Source organism: Megascapheus bottae, chromosome 17 (genome assembly GCF_031878675.1).
Source record: "Megascapheus bottae isolate mThoBot1 chromosome 17, mThoBot2.hap1, whole genome shotgun sequence".
In the NCBI taxonomy this organism is placed as follows: domain Eukaryota; kingdom Metazoa; phylum Chordata; class Mammalia; order Rodentia; family Geomyidae; genus Megascapheus; species Megascapheus bottae.
This window is the reverse complement of record NC_143525.1, coordinates 3505266-3529472: the sequence shown is the minus strand read 5'-3', so window position 1 is coordinate 3529472 and position 24207 is coordinate 3505266. Positions and strand designations below refer to the sequence as shown.

At 49.0% G+C, this 24207-nt stretch overlaps 1 protein-coding gene across 1 annotated transcript; it reads right to left on the bottom strand.

Moving 5' to 3' along the window:
• Window positions 1–1638: 1638 nt before the first annotated feature.
• Window positions 1639–22518, bottom strand: Nt5m (5',3'-nucleotidase, mitochondrial). Its single transcript, XM_090351561.1, has 5 exons — window positions 22121–22518; window positions 15332–15432; window positions 9539–9599; window positions 2872–2986; window positions 1639–2430 (listed from the first exon to the last, which is right to left on the bottom strand). Exons 1-5 carry the CDS (start codon window positions 22391–22393, stop codon window positions 2288–2290), a joined length of 693 nt encoding a protein of 230 aa, XP_090207687.1. The 5' UTR covers window positions 22394–22518; the 3' UTR covers window positions 1639–2287.
• Window positions 22519–24207: the final 1689 nt, after the last annotated feature.

Here is a 24207-nt window from a genome sequence, read left to right as displayed (position 1 = left end):
GTGTTCCCAGCATGTTATGAGGACTATGAGAAAACAATGGGGGTCTCCACCGGGTAGGGGGAGGGGAGCAGAAACCCAGAAGAAGCTGAATACCCCTCCCTCCCCAGCAGAACTGCTTTAAGCGATGAAATAAGCCCCGTGATATAAATGGGAGTTCTGTAGTTTTCAAGGTAGGGCTGGAGTGCTCTCATTCACTGCTATGTCCTCAGGTTTACCACAAGGGCTATGGGACTGAGCCCCTCCCATACCTCCTCCCTGCAGAAAATGCCATCACTGCCACAGCCAGAGGCTGCTAACCCTGGGAGGGTCCCTGAGTATGGAGATTTGGCACTCTGTGACCTGGGGGCTTTGCACAGGGACTGGGAGAGTCACACAGGAGAGGTGATGGCAGGTGATGGGGGAGAATCCAGTCTAGCCAGCAGCAATCACAGGAAATGACTCAGTCATCTTGTACATCACACCATCTCCTGGCCCTGGGCAAGGAAGGCTCATGAGTGACAGCCTGTGTCACATCAACAGAAGGTCTCCAGAGCAAGCTGGAGAGCCAGGACTTGGAGGCATGGCTTCCTCCCAGGGCCCCAGACTCTGCCCTGGGCCTGGTGGCTTCTGATCACCTGGTACAGTGCCGTATACTGCTAGTCAGAGACCTGTAGACACTCCTCACTGGGGAAAAGGCCACAGTAGTGCTAAATCAGGTGGTACTGTGAAGAGGTGGGGCTGCCCAAACCCAGAGGGGCCCCTCTCCCTGAGCTGGGGCTGCCCATCCTAAACTCTGGAGACTCCCAGCTGGAAAACTATGAAATCTGGGCCAACAACCTTCCTCTGTATTCTCTCCAACTTGCCCCGCCCCCAGGCAGCCCTAGGAGTGCTTGTTATGGTGTTGCTGTCATACAGCTTTCCCAGAGAGCCCAGACACGGGACACCTTAGCAGTGTGGGCAATCTAGATGCTCTTCAAGGATCCTGGCCCGCAGAGCTCAAGAAGACATCAGGAACTGTGTGTAGTGGCACATGTCTGTAGTTCTAGTACTTAAGGAGGCAAAGATAAGAGAGCTATAAGTCTGAGGCCAGTTTGGGGCAGCAGCTGGTTCAGGTTGTCTTTTACCAGGAGTCAAAAAGAGCCTGCGGGGTGCAGTGGCTCACACCTGTAATCCTAGCAACTCAGGGGGCTGAGATCTGAGGATCTCGGTTCAAAGCCAGCCCGAGTACTAAAGACCTTGAGATTCATCTCCAATTAACCACTAGAAACCAGAAGTGACTCTGTGACTCAAGGGGTAAGGCAGTAGCCTGGAGCTGAAATGCTCAAGGTTAGCACCCAGGCCCATCTTTCCTTGGCCTTGGGAACACAGAGGATAGGACCGACTTAGACCTATATGGTCAAAAAGGGGATAAAGGAGTGCCTTGTTTATAGAAAGGTGCTTAAAAGCAGGGTAGGGCCTAACAATCTATGGGCAATAGCTCTACCAACCTCAGGACCATCTTGCCTTGGCCCCATTTGGCATCCTGTGCAAGGGCAGGACTTTACCCCTTAGTCTAGCCCCCGGTGGTGTAGAATCCCCACCCCAGACACTCCTGTGACATAGTTCCTTAGGGGGTATATACTAGAAGATGTTGAGGATAGAAGAGGCCGAAACATAAGGTTACATGTGGACAGAATTTATTTCTCATGCGTTCATTGAACATCAAACCTGCTGACTCCTGCTGGGCCCTGTATGGAGTCTGGAGACAGGAAAGGAAACGCTCTGGTACTGGTCCACAGGCAGGACAGCATCACCCCCAGCATAGAGCCTGGGGGCCATTGGAAGCTGTTGAGTGTGCTGATATATGATGGACCAGGTGGCGAGAGCGGATGAGATGGTAGGCAGGCGAGGGACCCTAGTGAGGGCTCCTGCCCACTGGAGGGAACTCATGTCCAACATCGTGTTCCTGGCCGTCCTTGCTAATGGGCTGCAGACTCTGGGACAGGGCACCCCAACAACTGAGGAGCCTCCCTGACAGTATACCTGAACAGTGGCCTCAGCTCCTTTCTGTAATGATCCCTCCCCCCCCCCCGCCAGGTCCTTGGCAGCTAGGAGCTGCTGAGCTCATCAGAACTACCTGGAAGCACCTGCCTCTGTCCCAGGATTCCCCAGTGCCCAGCCCTACCCTGAGATCAGGTTAAGGCCTGGTAGGGCTGGGGGGAAGGGAGGGGACATGCAGCAGGAAGTCACCTCAGCCTGGCTATGAAGGAACCCCCAGTCCAGAGCACTAGACTCCACAGGTCCCAGTGGAGGCTGTAGGAAAGGAGGCTCAGCGGGGCCGCTTGCTATCCAGGATGGCCTTCCAGTCGTCCGCCCATGAGTGCATCCTGCGGCGTGGGGGCTTGAGCTGCAGGTGCTGGTTGTGGCAGGCTGTGAAGAGGATGTGCTCCCAGGTGGGCTGGGCCTCCACTCCTGTATGGGAAAGGGGCACCTCTGTCCAGAGCCCCACACTCGTGTCTGCGAGTGGGGCTCACACAAGCTCCCATCTGGCAGATGGTGTGGTGTCCAGGAGGGACAGTATACAGGAACTGCTCTACATGGTTTCTGGGACTGTTGGCAACTCCGTCTCCACACCTTGGCTGAAGGGCCTTTATCACATTCCCAGTCTGCCCTGCTCAGCCACTTGAGTGCTGGCCTTGAGTGGCTGACACCAACACCACAGCTCCCCAACTTTTGATTACAGGACCTTTGTATAGCCAAGCTTTCAGCTCCAGACTGGACATGTGACAAACACCTGGCAAGATGGAGTGGGCAGCTGGCACAAGGAGGCAGCCAAGAGGGTGGCCCTCAAGGGAAGAGTACATGAGGCCCAGGTCAGCCCACCTGCTCCTCCCCCTGCCACAAGACACTTGCCTAGGATGTCTGGCCGGTCATCAATGAGAAGGTCAGCGGAGACTACAGTCTTATCTCTGGTGAGCACTATCTGCTCCAGAAAGTCAGAGCCTAAGTGCTTCTCCACCCAAGCATACTGCAAGGACAAGATGAGAAGAAAAGGACATCAGACATGTGGAGGGGTCAGCCTAGGACCTCAGCACTGACCAGGGAAGGAAGGGGGCCAACACTGAGGGCTGTGAGGAAAATTGTTCAGGTACTCAGAGGTCGCAGCTGTTATCCATGGTCTATGGTTAAAGTAGAGTCACTGCTGAAATCCAGACCTCAGTATAAAAGCTAAGAATCCGCAACTTCAAGACACTGTTAAATGCCAGGTGTTCTAGGTGGCCATACCTGTAATCCTAATACTCAGGAGGATGGTAAATCTGGAACCATCTTAAAAATGGAACACTATGACGGGTACCAGTGGCTCCTACCTGTAATCCTTTGCTACTCAGGAGACTGAGATCTTAGGATCACAATCTATAGCCAGCCCAGGCAAGAAAGTCCATTAGACTCTACCTCTAGTTCACCACTAAAAAGCCAGAAGTGCAGATTGGACTTAAATGGTAGAGTGCCAGCCTTGAGTGGAGAAGCTAAGGGACAAAGCCAAACCCTGAGTTCAAGACTCAGTGCCAGCACAAGAGGAAATAAAAGGGCTGGGAGCATGGCCTAGTGGTATGGTGCTTTCCTTGCATGCATAAGCCCTGGGTTCCATTCCTTGGTACCACATATACAGAAAAGGCCAGAAGTGGTGCTGTGATTCAAGTGGTAGAGCTCTAGCTTTGAGAAAGCCCAAGGACAGTGCTCAGGCCCTGAGCTCAAGCCCAGGACTGGCAAAAATAATAAATAAATAAATATTGGAGCTATAGGTTGAAGGTCTGTCCCACTAAAAGTCAGGCTGAGGCTTAAGTCTCAGGTGAGGCAATGGTGGGGGTCCAGGGGACAGGGTCTGTGGGAAGTGAGGTCTGTGGGAGGGGTTTCTGGGGGTGGAGCTTGTAGGAGGCAGGGCCTGGGGTCGTGTGGCTCAGGGTGGAGTCTTAAGAATGGAGACCACAGGGGCCAGGAGTTTGGCCTAGTGGTTAAAGTGCTTGCCTAGCATGCATGAAGACCCAGGTTCGATTCCTCGGTACCACATATGTAGAAAAAAGCCGGAAGTGGTGCTGAGGCTCAAGTGGTAGAGCTCTAGCCTTGAGAAAGTCCAAGGACAGTGCTCAGGCCCTGAGCTCAAGCCCAGGACTGGCAAAAAAAAAAAAAAAGAATGGAGACCACAGTCTGAGGTAGTCAGTTCACACACTCTCAAGAATAGATTAGCTATCCTGACATAGGATTGCTCTTTTGCTTTCTCCAAGGGTTGAAGACTTCAAGGCCTCATTACATGCTGAGCAGATGCCAGCAGCCTCATCTTGGACTTGTCAGCCTCCAGAACTGTGAGTCAAAGTAAGAAACTCTTCTCTTTATAAAGTGATTGGACATAGACAAGTGGTATGAACGCAAAGCCCACCATAAGCCACAATGTGAGGGTGCAGGCAGTCCCAGCAGGTGAACCTCCGCATTGCAGGCAGTGTGACTCTGACCCCAATCCCTGAGAGAACCTATGGCTTCTTTAAATGGTTCAAGGCTGACCTGGATCTATGAACACATGTCTTTCCACAAGTCGGTAACCTGGGAGCAGTGGGGGTAAAATGTAGAAGGGACTTTAATTCATTATCTTTGTCTTCAGGTATAGGCAAATGTTCTACCATTGAGTTTCACCTTCTCCACCCCCCCACACCGCCCTGGATTCATTATCTTTCTAAGTTTAGAAGCTGGCCTACATTCCTATTTGAGATGAAAGGAAGAGGTTCAAGTAGGGGGTGGGAATTTTTAACATTTATTCTTAAAACCAAAGCAGACGCTGGCAGACACGTCACCTGGAAGCCAGCCTTCAAAGCACCAGAACATGCTCCCCTCCCACCCAGCCCCCACTTGGTGCACCATCATCTCTTCACTGTACTAAAAGGACAGGGAAAAAATAATGGCACACCTGCATATAACACCTTGCCATAGAGTTTAAAAGTTTTTCTTTTGGAAGGAAATAAAGCAAAAGTCATGCTGCTTCTGTTCCGGGTCAGGAGGAGCCCAAGGAGAGATGTGATGAGGCCCAGGGAACAAGGGGTCTTTGGTCTTGGCTCATTGCTTCCTGCTGCTGATCATGAGCAAGTGGCTTAGCAACTCCCCCCACTCCATGCCTCCGTTTTCTCATCTATGAGATAGGGTAGGGCAGTCTCACTCAGTAAGGCTGCTGTGAAGGCTGTGTGCACCTCAGATGCCTGCACACCTGTCAATGTGGTATCTGCCAGTCAGCTGCAAACCTCAAGTCTGAGGGGAAATGCTTTAGGCAGAAGGAAGGTCTGATGCCTGGATAGAGCCCCACCCTGACTCACATCCTGTGGCTGAGGATGAGCTAGCAGCTGTGGGGATGGGTTCCTGGTCTGCAACCATGCCTTTAAAGAAAAATCAGCCCCAGAGACATCCCACGCATAAACACATTTATGATGCCAGATGATCTCCGTGGGCAGAGCTGACCCTGGAGCTCTGTGAGCAGCCTGGAATCTTGAGTATGAACCAGGCTACCATGGGGGCAACACATCCTGACATACAGGTCCTGAGACTAGCCCCAGGCATGGTACAGGGGAGCTGTGAACAGCTTCCTCCCTCAGCCACCACCAGCCAAGGAGACCTGTCTGCTTGTGTATGAGTGGTGTCTGGGATGGGTGAGTAAGGAAGCAGATGGATAGGAGACTGTGAAGAAGTTAACACATGTAGTCTGGCCCTAACCCAATTGCCCCTTTCAGTCAGTCCCAGTAGTCCAGGCTGCCAAGACAATCCAGCAAAACCCAATCCAGAGCTCCTCAAATCCACTGCATATTCTCCTGTCTTCATGACCTTGTTTAGTGTCCTGTTTCCTCCACCACGTGACCCTATGTGGCCCGGCATGGTCCCTGGTGGGAACTGAAGACTCTAACCAGTGCTGTAGTGGGAAACATATGATTTCCTGGGTGATTCCTGCCAGAGTCCTCCCTTCCTTTATGCGACCCTATTTTTGGAAGTTACTCTAACAATGTACTAATCAAAGGCTTAGTTACTAGACATCACCATCTACCAGCAGCAGATTTCATTTGACAGAAAAAAGACTAAAAACATAGTATCAGATTGAAAAAGGATATTAATTCATATGAAATTTGAGTTTTATTTAAATGCATGTGCTATTAATGGGTACCTGAAAAGAACATGTTGCCTGCTAGCAGCATTCCTTCCTCTAGGTGGCAGGAGTGTAGACATGGGTTTCTGCTGCTTTTTCTTTTATTTGGGTGACACTGTTCTAGTCTGCCGTGTAGGAACCTGACAGGACCTCTGAGCTCCTTCCTGTCCCTCCTTGGGTTTCCATGCCCACAGTGTGGATTGAGTGGGGACTCAATCCATCCCTGGGCTGTAGGGGGAGGCATCCATATTCAACCCAAAGATGCCTCATATGATGGGAGACTGGGAAAATCACAAGTTAGATTCTCTCTGGAATGTGAACCTTGGTGACAAAAGGCACTCATGGAGATCCATGTGATCCCAGGGTCCTGCATGCCTCTTCGCCTGGACACCTAGATGCTCTATAGTTTTAGTTCCTCTGTCTGAGGCCTGCTTCTTCAAGTTTCCTTTTGTTTCTCTAAACAAACCAGCATCCTTCTAACTAACCATACTGTGTTCAGGTTAAAGCCCTTGCTGACTGTCACCTCCTTCTCTCATGTGCTGCTTCCTGTCCAGCTAACATGTACTGCTTGCAGGAGATGGCAGCTGAGGGCCCAGCTCAGGGTGGCAGATGCAGACTGGCCCTGCCGGCCGTGTCATTGTTAGGCCCATTGAATGAGCTGTCTTCACAATCTGGGTCTCCATTTCTTTATCAAATCATAAAAGCATGCCTTTCTCCCAGGGAGCAGCTGTAAGTGTAGAAGTCATAATGAAAAGAGTTCCTGGCAGAATAAAGTTTCAAATAAAGAGAAGCATTTTTATGACAACTCTCTAGTTGAACACATTAAACAATGAAATACCCAGTGTTCCCCATGACTGGCCCTGCTCTGGGGAACAGGAAGGCCAGTCACCACCCTCACAGATGTTAGAGATGAAGTCACATGATCATCCCAGTGGTGCTGGGTGATACACAAAGAACAAAGGCCAGGAGACAGAACTGGGAAGGTATGTTAGATTTGGTGGTCTAGAATTGAAGGAGGCATTTAAACAGGGTGATAACATAGGAGCAAAAGGATGAGGAGCACTGTGGTTGGAGAGGGGCAAACAGGCCATGAAGACAGGTCAGGAATTTGGATAGATGTGTGTGTGTGTGTGTGTGTCTGTCTGTCTGTCTGTCTGTCTACCTGTCTGCTGTAGGGCTTGTACTTCAGACCTATACTTCTTTGTTTAAGCACTCCACCACTTGAACTACAAGCTCTGTTTCTGGCTTTTTGATGGTTAATTGAAGATAAGAGTCTTATGGACTTTTCCTGCCTCGGATGGCTTCAAACCATGATCCTCAGCTCTCAGCCTTCTGAGTAGCCAGGATTACAGCAACTGCATAGGTATTTTTTATGTATGTCCTGGTAATTGACCTTGACCTTGATTCAGAGCCTCACATTCTGACTTGGCTTTTTCATTCAAAGCTGATGCTCTACCACTCTAGTTATATCTCTAATTCTAGCTTTTTGCTGGTTAATTGGAGATAAGAAGCTCACAGACTATGCTGGTTTTGAATCATGACCCTCAGATCTCAGCTCCAGAGTAGCTAGGATTATTACAGATGTGGGCCACTGGCACCTGGCTTGCATAGGTATTTTTCCCCCAATTTACTTTACTGTTGTTTTAGAGGTGATATACAGCAGGATTACCCTAATATACGCCCATGAATAAGTATATTTCCTTTTGCGTAGTGTCATCTGTTTTCTTTGCATAGATATTTTTAAAGGGAGGTCACTACTGTACAAATCCACAGGACTGGGTGAGTGGAAACCAGCTGCCAATCTCACTCCAGTAAATGCAGTCCTGCCTCATCCACACACTTTGGCAACCACAGACCCAAACTGCATGTGTGCTGAACATGTGCAGACTCCTCATTACTCCCTAAATAATACTGCACAATGCTGTTCCCACAGCACTGACAACTGTGATAGGTATGAGTCACCTAAAGATGAAGATGTCATGGGAGATATGTGAAACTACCATCTATGCTTGCATAGATGGGAGAAAGTGGACTCTGAACTATGGATCAGACTCTTCACAGGGGTCAAAGGGGATGGGAGTGGTGAGGGCTTAGGCACTGGGCTCTAGCATGATCCTGAAATTGCTGCCCTAAGTAGGAGTTCCCTCCTCACAGAGGCATGGAGAGGCACTGCCTCCACTGAGTGTGGAGGTAGGAGGAAGGGAGGGTGGAGATACTCAGCAGAATTTTTTCTTTAAAGTTTTAACCCCTGAGCAGGGGGAGGTCTAGGTGGACTGGGGAGCAGCTATTGGGATACCCTGCAGAGTCCTTCATCCTTGCACCCCTCCTGCTAGATTATAGACCTTGCCTCTAGACCCCATAACTACAGCTTCTCAATTTCCAGAAAGGTCTCCATTTCCTATAATTCCACTTCTTCATAAGACAAAAAAGTATGCATGTAGGGCTGGGAGTTTGGCCGAGTGGTACAGTGCTTGCCTAGCATGCACAAAGACCTAGATTTGATTCCTCATACATAGAAAAATCCGGAAGTGGTACAAAGGCTCATGAGGTAGAACTCTAGCCTTGAGAAAGTCCAAGGACAGTGCTCAGGCCCTGACCTCAAGCCCAGGACTGGTGGCAAAACAAAAAAAGGGCCGGGAGTTTGGCCTAGTGGTAGAGTACCTGTCTAGTATGCACGAAGACCCGGGTTCAATTCCTTGGTACCACATACATAGAAAAAGCCAGAAGTGGTGTGGTGGCTCAAGTGGTAGAGCTCTATCCTTGAGTAAGTCCAAGGATAGTGCTCAGGCCCTGAGCTCAGGTCCAGGACTGGCAAAAAAAAAAAAAAAAAAAAAGTATGCATGTAGCAAAATGAACTTTGGCCAATCATCCTTGATCAGATTTTCTTTTTTTTTTTTTTTTTAAGATACGATCATGCAATCTGGCCCTGGTTATCCTAGAATTCAAGTTCCATCCTCCTGCCTTAGCCTCCTGAGTTCTGGGATTTGAGGCATGCACCACTATCCTTGACTTTGGTGAGTCTTTTCATACAGGGCTAAGGATATAGTTCAGAGTGGAGCCCCAGCCTAGAATATGCCAGGCCCTGAGTTTATCCCCATTACCACAAAAAAGGGGGTGTGGGCTTTTCATCTAAAGATGTCTATGAGCCTCTAGGCCCTCCCTTGCCTCCCCTTCTGCTGCCTCGTTCTGGGCCAGGTGTGTCTGATGAACAAGAAAGATACCTTCCTATGAAGCATGCGCCCCACCTAGGCTGATGCTGGAGTCTGCCCCAGAGCAGAGCTGCTGACAGGGGTGTGGGGAGGGAGCCCCAGTTCACCAGCTCATGCCTTTCCTTCCAGCATAGCAGCCCTTGCCTGGGATGCCCAGGGAACATATTGCCAGCCCGGAGCAAAACACACACCTTACCTTCTCGTAGGGACAGTACTTGAACATCTTGATGGGGCTTGTGCAGATGAAAACATCAGTGCTGCCAGGAAAGATAGGACAGTGAGCCAGCAGCCATCCCCCCACACCTCCCTGCCTCCCAAGCCTATGCTGGGGCAGGTCTGAGCCTGCACCAGTTAAGGGAGAAACCCAGTGTTCCACATCAAGACTTCAGCTTGCATTTCTGTCTTACCCTGTAGCCCTGGGCAGCTGTAAGCAAGGAGCTCAGGGATGGGCACTGGACTCGAAAAATTAGCTGAGTTCATCAGAAACTCTCCCTAAAATCTGAATAAAGAACTAGGAGAGAGGGACTGGGAGTTTGGCCTAGTGGTAGACTGCTTGCCTAACATGCACGAACACTCAGTTTTGATTCCTTAGTACCATATAAAAAAAGCCAAACGTGGTGCTGTGGCTCAAGTGGTGGAGTGCTAGCCTTGAGAAAGCCCGAGGACAGTGTTCAGGCCCTGAGCTCAATCCCCAGGATTGGCACACACTGGCACCACACACACATACACACATACACCACCACCACCACCACCACCAACAACAACAACCTAGGAGAGAGAAAGTCATTTGGCAACAAGCCAACATTTAAAAAAAGGAAAAAAAAAAGGCTGCAGAGGGTTGGCTATAGCTCAAGGTCATAGAGCATGTGCCTTGTATTCAGAGACCTAGGGTTAAAGCTGGCACCAGACAGGAAAGTCTGTGAAACTTTTTTTTCTTTTTTTTGTCGGTTTGTGGGACTTTAACTCTGGGCCTGGGCCTTGTCCCTGAGCTCTTCAGCTCAAGGCTACCACCCTACTCCTTGAGCCACAGTGTCACTTCCTGTGAGAGTCATCTCCAATTAACCACCAGAAAACCAGAAGTGGGGCCCGGAGTTTGGCCTAGTGGTAGAGTGCTTGTCTAGCATGCACAAAGACCAGGGTTTGATTCCTTGGTACCATATATATATATATATAAATTTTTTTAAAAAGCCGGAAGTGGTGCTGAGGCTCAAGTGGTAGAGCTCTAGCCTCAGCTCAAGCCCAGACTGGCAGAAAGAAAGAAAGAAAGAAAGAAAGAAAGAAAGAAAGAAAGAAAGAAAGAAAGAAAGAAAGAAAGAAAGAAAGAAAGAAAGAAAGAAAGAGAGAGGAAAGGAAAAGAAAAGAAAAGAAAAGAACCAGAAGTGGTGCTGTGGCTCAAAGTGGTAGCCTGGAGCCAAAAAAGCACTGGCCCTGAGTTCAAAACCATGACTGACAGATAGATAGATAGATAGATAGACAGACAGACAGACAGACAGACAGATAGATAGATAGAAAGAAAGAGGGGAAGAAAGGAAGGACAGAAGGAAGGAATGGTCTAGAGTTAGATCCCTAGAACCAAAAACAGAGAAAGAAAAAGTACAGGGAGCCGGGCGCTGTGGCTCACACCAGTAATCCTAGCTACTCTGGAGGCTGAGATCTGAGGATCAAGGTTCAAAGCCAGCCCGGGAACAAAAGGACCAGAGACTCTTATCTCTAACCTCTAGAAAATGGGAAGTGAGGCTTGTCTCAAGTGTAGGGTGGTTGCCTTGAGCTGAAGAGCTCAGGAACAGTGACCAGACCAAGTTCAAGTCCCATGACCCACAAAAAGAAGAAGGAGGAAGAGGAGGAGGAGGAGGAGGAGGAGGAGGAGGAGGAGGAGGAAGAGGAGTGGGGGGGAGAGGAAGAGGAAGAGGAAGAAAATGAAAATACAGGGAATTAGAACTGTGGTGTAGGGCAGTGCAAGGAATAAGGAAAGAAACCTGTCTATGAGGAGGAATTTTTGTAGTTCTAGCAAGTCCTCCAACTGAGGCTATGTGGGAGCCAGGCTCTCCAGCTGTGGCTCCTGGAGAACTGTATGGGAATTGCATGAGCTATGGCCATTCCCAGCTATCCATGGGGGAGCTGACCTTGACCCAGACTAACCTCCCAAATGCCTGCTCCTCCCCTACAGGGCCATAGGCTCTTCCTACTAGTGTCTTCTGGTTCGAAATGTCCTCATTAGTGCCACTGTGTGCCTCTGGCACCATACCTGCTGGTTCCTCAAGCTGAGCTGTAGGATTTGTGTTTTCCTCTCTGGTCCCTGGAGGCCCTGTGGAAGATTGCTAGGTCCCTGAGGGCGTGGTGAATGCTGCTCATTGCCTCCAGTCTCAGGGACTGTCTGTGCTCCCAGTGCCCCTTGTGCCTGCTGTGGTCCTGAACCTTCAGCCTCTGCCCCAAGGCTCCTACCCCTGCTTCTGTAAAAGGTGGCAGCACACATGAGGGCTGCTCTTCCTCACACCTACAAACCTCAAAGAGGATGTCCAGGGAGAGAAAAGTGTCTCTGCCTTTTTTCCACTGTTCTTTCTAAATCCCTGAGTCTTGAGGCTCAAGCCATAGAACCTTCACCCCCTCACCCCCCACTCCTCCCTTGCTGCCGTCATCTGCCGTTTATATCCCTCCACGATCGTCTCTATTCACTGGCTCTGTGCCGACATCTACCAGCTGTCATGATGCTCAGTGGCCACACACGGTACACAGCCTCACACGTGCACATGTGTGCACACCCCACCTGCATCTCTCACCCCCTCTGCCCTGTCCCCAACAACTTTCTCCACCAGCAGGGCTGGGGGATTAGTTTGAGGCTGCCAAAAATCTCAGTCCCACAACTTGTCCTAGACAATCCCCCCTATGAAGTCTCTGGAAACATCTTCTAACACCCCAGATGTAACTCTTCTGCCTGCATTCCACCTGCGTCTCTCCGGGGGAAGTCTGGGCAGACCCTGAAAGGACCCAGCTACCCGGCTCTTCCCATCTGCAACCATGTGACTGAAGGTTGCTAGAAAAGGAAATTCACTGCATCTTTGAGACATCTTCCGCTTGACACATGAAACCAGGGCAGGGCACTACAGGTATAAGGGTGGGGCACTCTAGGTGGGGGGTGCAGGGCCCTGGGGTGCCCCATGGCACAGCTCCTATTGTAGCTGGGACACATCCTCTTCCTCCATCTTTCACTTTCCATGTGAATCCCTTTGCATTCCTTCCCTTCTCACCACCAGTCACAAGCTGCCTGAGCTCACCTCTCCCTTCCCACTGTGTCCCTCTTCGCTCCTAGCCTGCATCTGCACCCTTCCCTCTCCCCTTGTCCTCACAGGAGCTGACTCCCCAAATATCCTCTCTCTTCTCCTCCTCCTCCTCCGCCTCCTCCTCCTCCTCTTCCTCCTTTTGTTCTTCTTTTTCTGTCGGTGATAGGACTTAAACTCTGGGCCTGGGAACTGTCCCTGAGCTCTTCAGCTCAAGGATACCACCCTACCCCTTGAGCAACAGAGCTATTTCTGGTTTTCTGGTGGTTAATTGAAGATAAGAGTCTCATGGACATGTGTGCCCTGCTGGCTTTGAACAGTGATACTCAGATCTCAGCCTCCTGAGTAGCTAGGATTACATGCATGAGCTACCAGTGCCTGGCTCCCCTCTCTTCTTCCTCCTCTTCCTTCTCAATTACTCTTTATTTCACTGTTTTAAGACATTTGGACTTCCAAGAAGCCTATGTGATACCACTCCTTAGTAAAAACATACTCTAGATTTTAGGACTCGTGTGGGCTAAAAACTACACTTTTGGGGGGATTAGGGGACAGTCCTAGGACTTGAATTCAGGGTCTGGGCACTGTCCCTAAGCTATTTTACCCAATGCTCATGCTCTACCACTTGAGTCACACCTTCACTTCTCACTTTTTGGTGGTTAATTGGAGATAAAAGGCTTACTCACAGACTTTCCTGCCTTGTCTGACTTCAAACCATGATCTGCAAATCTTAGGCTCATGAGCCACCAGGGCCCTGCCAAACAAACTCCCCTAGATTTGTCTAAGAGTTCATCAGAAAGGCAGGCAGGCTGTATCTCTGGGACCCTGAGCCCCATGATGTTAAATGTCTGGGTAAATCAACTTCAAGCAGATGGCCTGAACTCCCAGCTGTTTTCCCTCTGCAATGGGATAATTATTTTGACATTATCTAGTTCATTTCTAGAGTACCCATTCCTCAAGCTCTATAAGGTATTTTATCTTTGGAAAATATGGTTTGTAAAACAATTTTCATTTTAAAAAATGGACCACTTCACGAATTTCCATGTTAACCTTGTACAATGAAGCAGGCTACTGTTTGTGTAGTTCCAGTTTTAGCACATGGACTGTTGAAGTGAGCACTTCAGTTACTCTTCATTCACAGTGGTGTGTGTGTGTGTGTGTGTGTGTGTGTGTGTGTGTGTGTGTGTGTGTGTGTACATGTATGTGCCAGTCTTAGGTCTTGAACTCAAGGGCCTGGGCACATCTCTTAGCTTTTTCACTCAAGCTGGCACTCTACCACTTGAGTCACAGCTCCACTTCTGTTTGGTAGTTAATTGGAGATAAGAATCTCAGGGACTTTCCTGGATCCTCGGGTTTCAGCCTCCTGAGTAGCTAGGATTACAGCTGTGAGCCACAGTGCCTGGCAATATACAACGCTTCTTGACTCACTGGGATGATACATTTTACATTTTATAAGTTGAAAACATCAAAAGTAAAAGGTAATGCTATTCAAAGAGAAATGTACTTATGACTATTTATGTAACTATATCACCTTTATGATAAAATTTTAAAAATGAAAATATCAAAAGTAGAAACTGAACAGTGTAGGCATTAATTCTAGCTGCTTAGAAGGTATGTATCTATGTATCAGAAGGATCATGGTGCTGGGTTATAGGCTTATGCCTATAGTCATAGCTACTAAAGAGGCTGAGACCTGACGATCCAACTTCAGAGCCAGCCTGGGTAGGAAAGACTGTTAGATTCCTATCTCCAATTAACCACCAATAAGACAGAAGTGGAACTATGGCTCAAGATAGTAGACTTCCAGCCTTGAGCGAAAAAACTAAAGGACAAGGCCCAGGCCCTGAGTTCAGACCTGAGTAACCTGCACATGTAAGTTTTGCACTGAGGATGTAGCTTAGTAGAGCACTTGTTTAATATACATATGGCCCTGGGTTCAAGCTCCAGTGACACACACACACACACACACACACACACACACACACACACACACGTTACAAAATGGATAAACCTTGAAATCATTACACCAAGTGAAGAAGCCAACCCGCAAAGACCACACACCCTGACTGATGCCATTTATATGAGTTGCATAGACAAGGCAAAGCATTAGACACAGAGGGTAGACGAGTAGTGGCAGAGGCTGCAGAAGAGCAGGTGTGACTGAAGGTGTGGCTGGGTGCGGTTAAAGGTCCTGGAGTTTTTCTATATTGCAGTGATAAAACAGGTCTGAAAGCTCTGGTGGAGAAGGCTGTTTAAGTTTGTGAACACACTAAACACCACCGAAAACCACGTTAGATGGTGACTTGTACAGGACAAAAACCATAAGCCAACACGGCTGTTTTTATACAAGGTCCCAGGGAACACACACATTAAGTGTTGTTGCTCTTGGTCTCTGGGGACTGTACGGAAGAGACTACTGGGAGAGGCTCGGCCCAAGGACTCGCTTATTTCACTACAGCAGAAATTTCTAAAGTGATACCTCCATTCTTCCTAGCCCCCTCCTTCCATGTGATGCCTCCTGCTCCCCCTCTCTCCCCAGTACTTAGCATAGCCTGGGGTCCTCTCCCCCTTCATGCCTGCTGTGAAACTGTCAGCCTCCATGCTGACTTGCCAGCCCCTTGTGCAGCAGCTCAGGACTGGGGATAGCCAAGGACCAGGTGGCAGAAGGGAGGTGCAGACTGTACAGTGGGGTCCCCTGGGTGGGCAGACACACTTACTTTTGGAGGCTGGCCATCTGCTTCACAGCCTCCACGGCTCCTGGCAGAGGCTCCAGTTCAAAGAAGAAATTCTCTGACTCCCAGATGCTCATGGCCTTCTCCTGAGAAGTGGAGAGAGATGGGGTTACCTGCCGGGTCCTGGGCCTTTCACTGACCTCCCTGGCTAGAAGAGGAGATTTTAACTTTCCCTGGCCTCTGGAGACAGCTCCTTGGGGAAGTGCACAGAGAAAGAGGGAAAGAGAGCGGAAGGGGGAGGGGAGGAAGAAGAAGAGAAGGGGTGAGCGGGGGGGGGGGGGGCGGGGGGAGCTCTGTTTCTAAGGAAGATGTGATTTCTGCTATGATCCAGCAGTGACCAGCTAAAGTATCAGGGCCACGGGCTCCTATGTCAGCTCTAGGAGAGACACCAGTGCTCCATGGGGCCTCAGGCCAGGGATCATGAACCACACATTTACTAGGCCTGGTCCTAGTGGGCAGTGTGGTAGAAGCTCTAAGGGTGCATGGGCTGGGCCATGAGAGCTGGAGAGCCTTAAGTATATCTGGTGTCAGGAGCAAGGGGTAAGGGAGGTAGGGTATAAGGACAATCAGGAAAGTTTTAGGTTCCTCTGCATGCAACCAGAACAGCTGTGCTTTTATCTGGGCTATGTGTTAGGGTAACAATATACATTATAAAAGGGCAGGGAAGGTTTTGCTGATTATAAAGTTTAAAAGCATAGGGAACTGGTGGCTCATGCCTATAATCCTAGCTACTCAGGAGGCTGAGACCTGAGGATCACAGTTCAAAGCCAGCCCAGTCAAGAAAGCCCATGAGATTTTTATCTCTAGTGAACCACCAAAAAGCTGGAAGTGAAGTTGTAGCTCAAGTGGTAGAGTGCCAGCCTTGAGTGAAAACGCTAAAGGACAGTGCCTAGGCCCTGAATTCAAACCCCAGTACTGGCACACACAAGCATTAAAAAAAAAAAAAAGCAAAACTTAAGTACTTGTATTGAGTATGGTGATACACACCTGTAATGCCACCATTTGGGAGGTAAAGGCAGGAGTTCAAGTTTGGGCTTATCTACATAGCAAGACTCTAACTCACAAGACAAAATCAACACGAGGTCTTCATTTTATCTAGGAGAAAGCTGGGGCTCAGAATGGAGAGGATAGGGCCGAGAGTTTGGCCTAGTGGTTAAAGTGCTTGCCTAGCATGCATGAAGACCCGGGTTCGATTCCTCGGTACCACATACATAGAAAAAAGCTGGAAGTGGTGCTGTGGCTCAAGTGGTAGAGCTCTAGCCTTGAGAAAGTCCAAGGACAGTGCTCAGGCCCTGAGCTCAAGCCCAGGACTGGCAAAAAAAAAAAAAAAAAAAGAATGGAGAGGATAGCTACTTGAAGTTACATAACCTAACAGTGGCTGAGCTGGGAATCAGATGCCCCCACCCCCACCCCAGCCTCATCTCTCAACTACTTTCTGCCTCAGGAGGCTGAGCCAAACCGTAGTTTTCTGTGGCCAGGCAAGAGGAAGGCGACTTAGGCACTTAGAAGGGATCCTTCCTGAGAGTGCAGTTCAGGAAGTGCCTCCAAGTCCAGTCAAGATATGGCAGTACCCACTTCCCCGCTGAGCAATACAAGACAATGCTAAGACACTTCCTCTTGTTTGAGCTTCACAGCCCACAATGGCGCAGGATACTAGCCCCAGTTTGCAGAGATGCAAGAGTGAGTTTTTGTTTGTTTGTTTTCTTGTTTTTAGTTTGTTTGTTTAGTTTTTTGTTTTCATTTTGTTGGTTGTGGGGCTTGAACTCTGGGCCTGGTCACTGTCATGAGCTTTTCAGCTCAAGGCTACCGTCCTACCCCTTGAGCCACAGCACCGCTGCCAGTTTTCTGGTGGCTAACTGGAGAAAGAGTCTCATGGAGGCCGGGAGTTTGGCCTAGAGGTTAAAGTGCTTGCCTAGCATGCATGAAGACCCGGGTTCGATTCCTTGGTACCACATACATAGAAAAAAAAAAAAGCCAGAAGTGGTGCTGAGGCTCAAGTGGTAGAGCTCTAGCCTTGAGAAAGTGCGAGGACAGTGCTCAGGCCCTGAGCTCAAGCCCAGGACTGGCAAAAAAAAAAAAAGCATTCTTTAGGGGCTGGGAGTTTGGCCTAGTGGTAGAGTGCTTGCCTAGCATGCACGAAGACCCAGGTTCAAGCCCTCAGCACCACATACATAGAAAAAAGCCGGAAGTGGTGCTGAGGCTCATGTGGCAGAGCTTTAGCCTTGAGAAAGTCCAAGGACAGTGCTCAAACCCTGAGCTCAAGCCCAGAACTGGCAAAAAAAAAAAAGAGTGCTTGCCTAGCATGCACGAAGACCAGGGTTCGATTCCTCAGCACTCCACATACATAGAAAAAGGCAGAAGTGGTACTGGGCTCAAGTGGTAGAGTGCTAGCCTTGAGAAAGCCCAAGGACAATGCTCAGGCCCTGAGCTCAAGCCACAGGACTGGCAAAAAAAAAAAGAGTCTCATGGACTTTTGTGCCCGGGCTGGCTTTGAATGGCAATCCTCAGATCTCAGCTTCCTGAGTACCTAGGATTACAGGAGTGAGGCACCTCGCCCAGCTTTTGTTTTTAGTTTTTTTGAGACCAAGATTTCACTATGTTGTCCAGGGCTGGCTTCCAACTGTCAATCTTCCTGCTTCTACCTTGTAATTGCTGGCATGTAATTACTGGCATGTAACACCATGCCCAGCCTTAATTTTCTTCAAGGCCATGCAGGTTTCATGACACTATTAGAACTTAACTCAAGCTTACCTATGGAGGGAGGGTGTGTACATGTGGTGGGGGGAAGTCATAGAGTCTTTGTCCTTGCTATGTGACCGTGGGTTTCCACTCTGCTTAAAGAGACTCATTGACATAATAGAAACAGGAACCCAGCCTTTCCTTACAAGGTCCTTATAAGATATAACAGGTATGCAGGCCCTGGCACCTAAGGATAGCATCTTAGCACCCACGCCTTCCCTGGCATTGATCTACTAGGAAACGCTAGTCAAGGCAATCTTCATCTCTGGGCTCAGTTCATCTAGCCCATTGGTTCAAATGAACTTTTCTCATGAAGCTGGGAATGTGGCTTAATAGTAGAGTGCCTGCCTAGCATACATGAAATCCCAGGTTCAATTTCTCAGTACCACATACACAGAAAACCCTGGAAGTGGTGCCTCTGTTATCCACAGGTTCTGCATCCACAGATTCAACCAACCGAGGGTGGAAAATATTTGGGAAAAATATTGTGTCTATACTGGACATGTACAAACTTTTCCTAAGCAATATGGCGAAACTATTTACATAGCATTTGCATTGTAGCAGCAGAATCCATCATCTAGAAATGATTTAAAGTATTCAGGAGGATGTGTGTAGATTATATGTGGATATACCAATTAATAGATGGCCTTAAAAATCTGGATATTTCTCAGTTTTTTTCTTTTTTAGGGGGGAAGGTGGTAAATACTGGAGTACTAGGATTTGAACAGCCTAGGTACTGTCCCTGAATATTTTCTTGCTCAAGGCTAATCAAACCCTGAGATTTGCAAAAAAAAAAAAAAAAGAAAAAGAAAAAGAAAGAAAGAAAGAAAGAAAGAAAGAAATGACTTAGATAACCTGTTTATTTTTTTTTTCTTCTTCTTCTTCCTTGTTTGATTTTGGTGGTACTAGGACTTTAACTCAGGGCTTTGAGCTCACTAGCCAGGTAACTCTATCATGAGGCACACCTTCAACTCTTTCTGGTTTTCTAATTTTTTTGCCAGTCGTAGGACTTGAACTCAGGGCCTGAGCACTGCCCTCTGGCTTTCTCAAGGCTAGAACTCTACCACTTGAGCCACAGCACCACTTCCAGCTTTTTTCTATGTATGTGGTATTGCAGAATTGAACCCAGGTCTTTGTCCGTGCTAGGCAAGCACTCTACTACTAGGTCAAACTCCGGGACCCTGTTTTTGTACATTTTGTTTTTTTGCCAGTCCTGGGCTTGAGCACAGGGACTGAGCACTGTCCTTGGACTTTATCAAGGCTAGAGCTCTACCACTTGAGGCTCAGCACCACTTCCAGCTTTTTTCTATGTATGTGGTACCAAAGAATCGAACCTGGGTCTTCATGCATGCTAGGCAAGCACTCTACCACTATGCCAAACTCCCAGCCCTGTTTTTGTAACTTTTGACATAGGGTCTCATTTTTTTTTGTCTAGGCTGGCCTGTGCTTTGCTTCTCTGCTTCCAGCTATACCTGAGATGGCAGACATGCCAATGTGTCCAGCTTTTTTCTGTTGGGATAGGGTCTCTAGAACCAGGGCTAGCCTCAAACTAGAATCCTCTGGAGTAAAAAAAAAAGGTTTGTTTGTTGTGCTGGTGAGGCTTGAACCCAGGGCCTGGGTGCTACCCCTGAGTTCCTTTGCTCAAAGCTAGTGCTCTGCCAGTTTGAGCCACAACTCTACTTCTGGTTTGGCTAATTGGAAATAAGTCTCCTGGAGAGTTTTCTGCCCAGGCTGGCTTTGAACAATCCTCAGTTCTCAGGCTCCCGAGTAGCTAGGATTATAGGCGTGAGCCATTGTCTCCTGACTTCAGAATGAAAAGTTTTAATTAAGTCTCAGCACCAGGAGAGGCTAGTTTAGTTGCTGGGTTCACTAATGCCTGTCTCTCAGCAAACCAAGTCATTGTGGAAGTGGCTTTTTGAAGTCAAAATAAATGGCATTCATAAAAAGTGGCCAGGAGTTTGGCGTAGTGGTAGAGTGCTTGCCTAGTGTGCACAAAGACCTGGATTGGATTCCTTGGCACCATCCCCAGGACTGGCAAAAAAAAAAAAAAAAGCCTCAGTAGTGACACAGAAGGAATGGCATTCATAAAGATAGCAAGAGAAACAACTAGACCTTTGGGGAAATCTAAAAGTGTGTGTCAAACAGATAAACTAGAGTCTCAAGTCCACCTGCGCCCCTTACTATCTCATGACTTAGAGCAAAGTTCCTCCTTGGCAAAAATGGCAATGTCTACATGAGATAAAGCAGTGAACTTGGGACTACACAAATGCTTCTGGTGATCACCTCTCTCCTCAGCATAAAGCCTCTGGTAGTCACTTTATGGAGCCAAGCAAGGGTCCTGATAAAATCCCATTCCAGTCACAAAATAGCTGAAATATACAAATGAAGGTCTCTTCTGTCTTTAAACATCCCTACATAGCATGGTGGCTCACACCTGTAATCCTAGCAACTCAGGAGGCTGAGATCTAAGGATCAAAGTTCAAAGCCAGCCCAGAACAAAAGGACCTGAGAAAATGGGAAGTGGGTCTTGGCTCAAGAGTAGGGTGGTAGCCTTGAGCTGAAGAGCTCAGAGACAGTGCCCAGGCCCAGTTCAAGCCCCATGACCTACAAAAAATTAATTAATTAATTAATTAACTTCTTTAAAAGTTAAAAAAAATAATAAAATAAAATAAAATTAAAAATCCCTACCTGGGATTTCCAGCTATCCTTGCTGGATTTAGGGGGAAGGGCAGTGTGGGGGGAAAGGAGGGTGTCAGATGGCACCTACTTGTGGCCATTACTGATTCTTTGTGATACCCTAACAGGCATTATTATCCAAAGAAATAAAGAAGGGCAGAGTGTAAAGGTATTGGTTTAATCAGTAGTGCAGAAGCCAGGACTTAATTTATATCATTTAATTTTTTTTTTGCCAATCCTGGGGCTTGAACTCAGGGTCTGGGTACTGTCTTTGAACACTTTTTTCCCAAGGTTAGTGCCCTGTCACTTTGCCACAGTGCCACTTCCACCAGCTTCTTCTGTGTATGTAGAACCCAGGCTTCATGCATGCTAGGTAAGCACTCTACCACTAAGTCAAACTCCTGGCTTTCATATAACTTGAGAGTGAGAGAGAGAGAGGAAGAAAAGGGGGCTATGAGTGTGGACTGGTGATAGAGAGCTTGCCTAGCACTCTTGCAAAGCCCTGGGTTTGATTCCTCAGTACCATATACACAGAAAAAGCTGGAAGTGGTGCTGTGGCTCAAGTGGTAGAGTGCTAGCCTTGAGAAAGCTCAAGGACAGTGCCCTGGCCCTGAGTTCAAACCCCAGGACTGTCAAAAAAAAAAAAAAGACAAAACAAACAACAAGAGGAGCTGGGTGCTGGGCTCACACCTGTAATCCTAGCTATTCAGGAGACTGAGATTGGGGTTCATGGTTTGAAGCCAGCCCAAGCAGGAAAAGTCTGTGAAACTCTTACCTCCAATTAATCACCCCAAAGTGTGGCCCAAAGTGGGAGAGCCACTGGCTTTGAGAAAAAAAAAAAAAAAAAAGCTCAGGGGCAGAACCTAGGCCCAGAATTCAAGCCCAATCACCCACCAAAAAAAAAAAAAAAATTAAAATTAAAAAAAAAGTACCATGCTGGGTGCTAGTGGCTATAATCCTAGCTCCCCAAGAGGCTGAGATCCAGAGATCTCAGAAAGAAAAACCAAGGCGTGCACGCACTCACATATACCCACACACCCCAAGTTAAAAAAAAAAATACTTAAAGCCAAATATACCAAGAATTGAAAAGTGAGCAGAAGATGGTGAGTTAGGTTATTGTTAGAAGGCTGCCGTGGCAGCTGGGGAAACTGAGAGCTGTGCTCCCTGGCCCTCCCCAGGTCCCTATTTGGCCAGTAGATCACCCCAAGGCGAGGGCTGTGATCCGCCCAAGGTCACACAGCTTTTCTGTCTCCAAGACAGGTGCAAAAGGCGCCCCGCCCCCGCTCGGGGCTGGGCTGGCGGCCTCAGTTTCCCCCGGCCGGCGGGGGAGGGCAGGGGCCCAGGGCGGGGATCGCTCACGCTCAGCCCGGGCTGCAGGCGGTCGTACTGCTCGGTCACCCAGAAACCGCGCCGGTCCTCCAGCGCGACGAAGGGCAAGTCGGGGAAGCGCGCGCGGAACTTCTTGAGAAAACCGCCCTCGAAGTCAGCCAGCACGCCGTCCATGTCCACCAGCACCCGCAGGGCGCGGTGACCCCCCGCCCGGCCCCTCGGATCCCCCGAAGCCCGGCGCCGCCCCGCCGGGACCGCCGCGCCGCGGGGCCACCGCGCGCACCGGCTGCCCAGCCGGATCATGGCCCCTTGCCACCTCCCGCCGTGGGCCCCGGGACCTGGGACTCGAGGCCCTGCCGTGGCCGACCGGGAGCCATGATCACCGCGCAGAAGCCCCGCCGCTGGGAGGCTCGCGGGGGGCGCGCGGGGCGCGCGGGGCGCGAGCGCGCAGGCTCGGGCCCCAGAGCGAGGCCGCGGCGCGCGCCCCACCCGGCCGCGCGGCCCCGACGTCCTTAAAGGGACCCGCGGCGGACGGGGGCGGGGCCCGGGATGGGGGGGCGGAGCCCGCGGGGCGGGGCGGGGCGCGGACAGCTCCTGGTGCTGCACGCTCGGGACGTCCTCTTGCAGCATTCTCAGGTTGCAGCTCTCTCCCAGGCGCTGACCTGGGCTCCCTCCTTCCACCGCAGCAGCTGAGGGTGGAGCAGCCGTGGCCTCCACGAAACAGACCCGAGTCCTGGAGCAGCTGGGGCCCCCCACGACACAACCTTGAGTCTTTACGTTAATCTTTGGAGCATTCATTGCGTTGCGCTGTGAGCCAAAGAGAGTTCTAGTCGCTGTGGCACCACGGTTCGTAACGGTAGGAAAAAGGAAGGAAGTCAGAGGCCAGCAAGGAAGCATCGAAAAATGGGGAAATAGGAGTTGGGAGCTCAGATAGACCCTTGACCCAACTCAACCCAGGTGGCATCTCAGGCACAACTGGGTAGATCTTTTGGTATCATCTTGATTGGCTTGTTCACTGAAGAATCTGTCTCCAGGGCCTTCAACAGTGCTTGGTGGATAGTTATGTGTTCAATGACCTCAGATATGCATTTAATAAATAGGGCATTTTGTTGTTGTTGTTTGTTTTCTGTACTGACGCTTGAACTCAGGGCCTGATAACTATCCCTTACCTCCACATCTCCACTTCTGGCTTTTTGCTGGTTAATTGGAGATGAGACTCGTGGGCTGGCTTGAAGCATGGTTTTCAGATTATAGGCATGAACCACCAACATCTCACTCAACTAAGTGTTTTGTTTTTATTAGTCATGGGACTTGAACTCAGAGCTTGGACACACACTATTCCTAAGCTCTTTTGCTCAAGGCTAGTGCTCTACCACTTTTTTTTAATTGTAATTACTAAAAGGGTTACATGATATTTGCCAGATAGAAGGTGCATTAATTCACATACATTGATACCCTTTCATATGTCTTGGTACCCATTTCCCTCCCCCCCACACCCCCCTGCTCTACCACTTTTAAGCCACAGCTCCACTTCTGGTTTTCTGGTGGTTAATTGGAGATAAGAGTCTCATGGACTTTCCTGCCCAAACTGGCTTCAAACTGTGATCCTCAGAACTCAGCCTCTTGAGTAGCAAGGATTAGAGGCATAAGCCACCAGTGGCCAGCACATACAATTTTAGTGCCTTGAACAAAACCGATACTCTTTTTTCTGCCAGTCCTGGGGCTTGAACTCAGGGCCTCAGCATTGTCCTTGGGCTTTCTCAAGGCTAGAGCTCTATCACTTGAGTCACAGCACCCTTTCCGGCCTTTTCTATGTATGTGGTACTGAGGAATTGAACCCGGGTCTTTGTGCTGCTAGGCAAGCACTTTACCACTAGGCAAACTTCCCAGTCTCCAAAACAAATATTCTTAATTCAGTAATAGGTAGGAGAAATAATTAAAGAAGTTTGTACTGAGAGGGTGAGTACAGTCCCTCCTCTTCCTGTTGACTGCATGTTGCAACATGCAATCCTGCCATGATGAGACGCCACACACTGTCCTCACTAGAAGCTGAACTGGTGCCCAATCTTGAACTTTAAACGCGTGGAACTGTGAGTCTAATAAAATTCCTTTCTTCA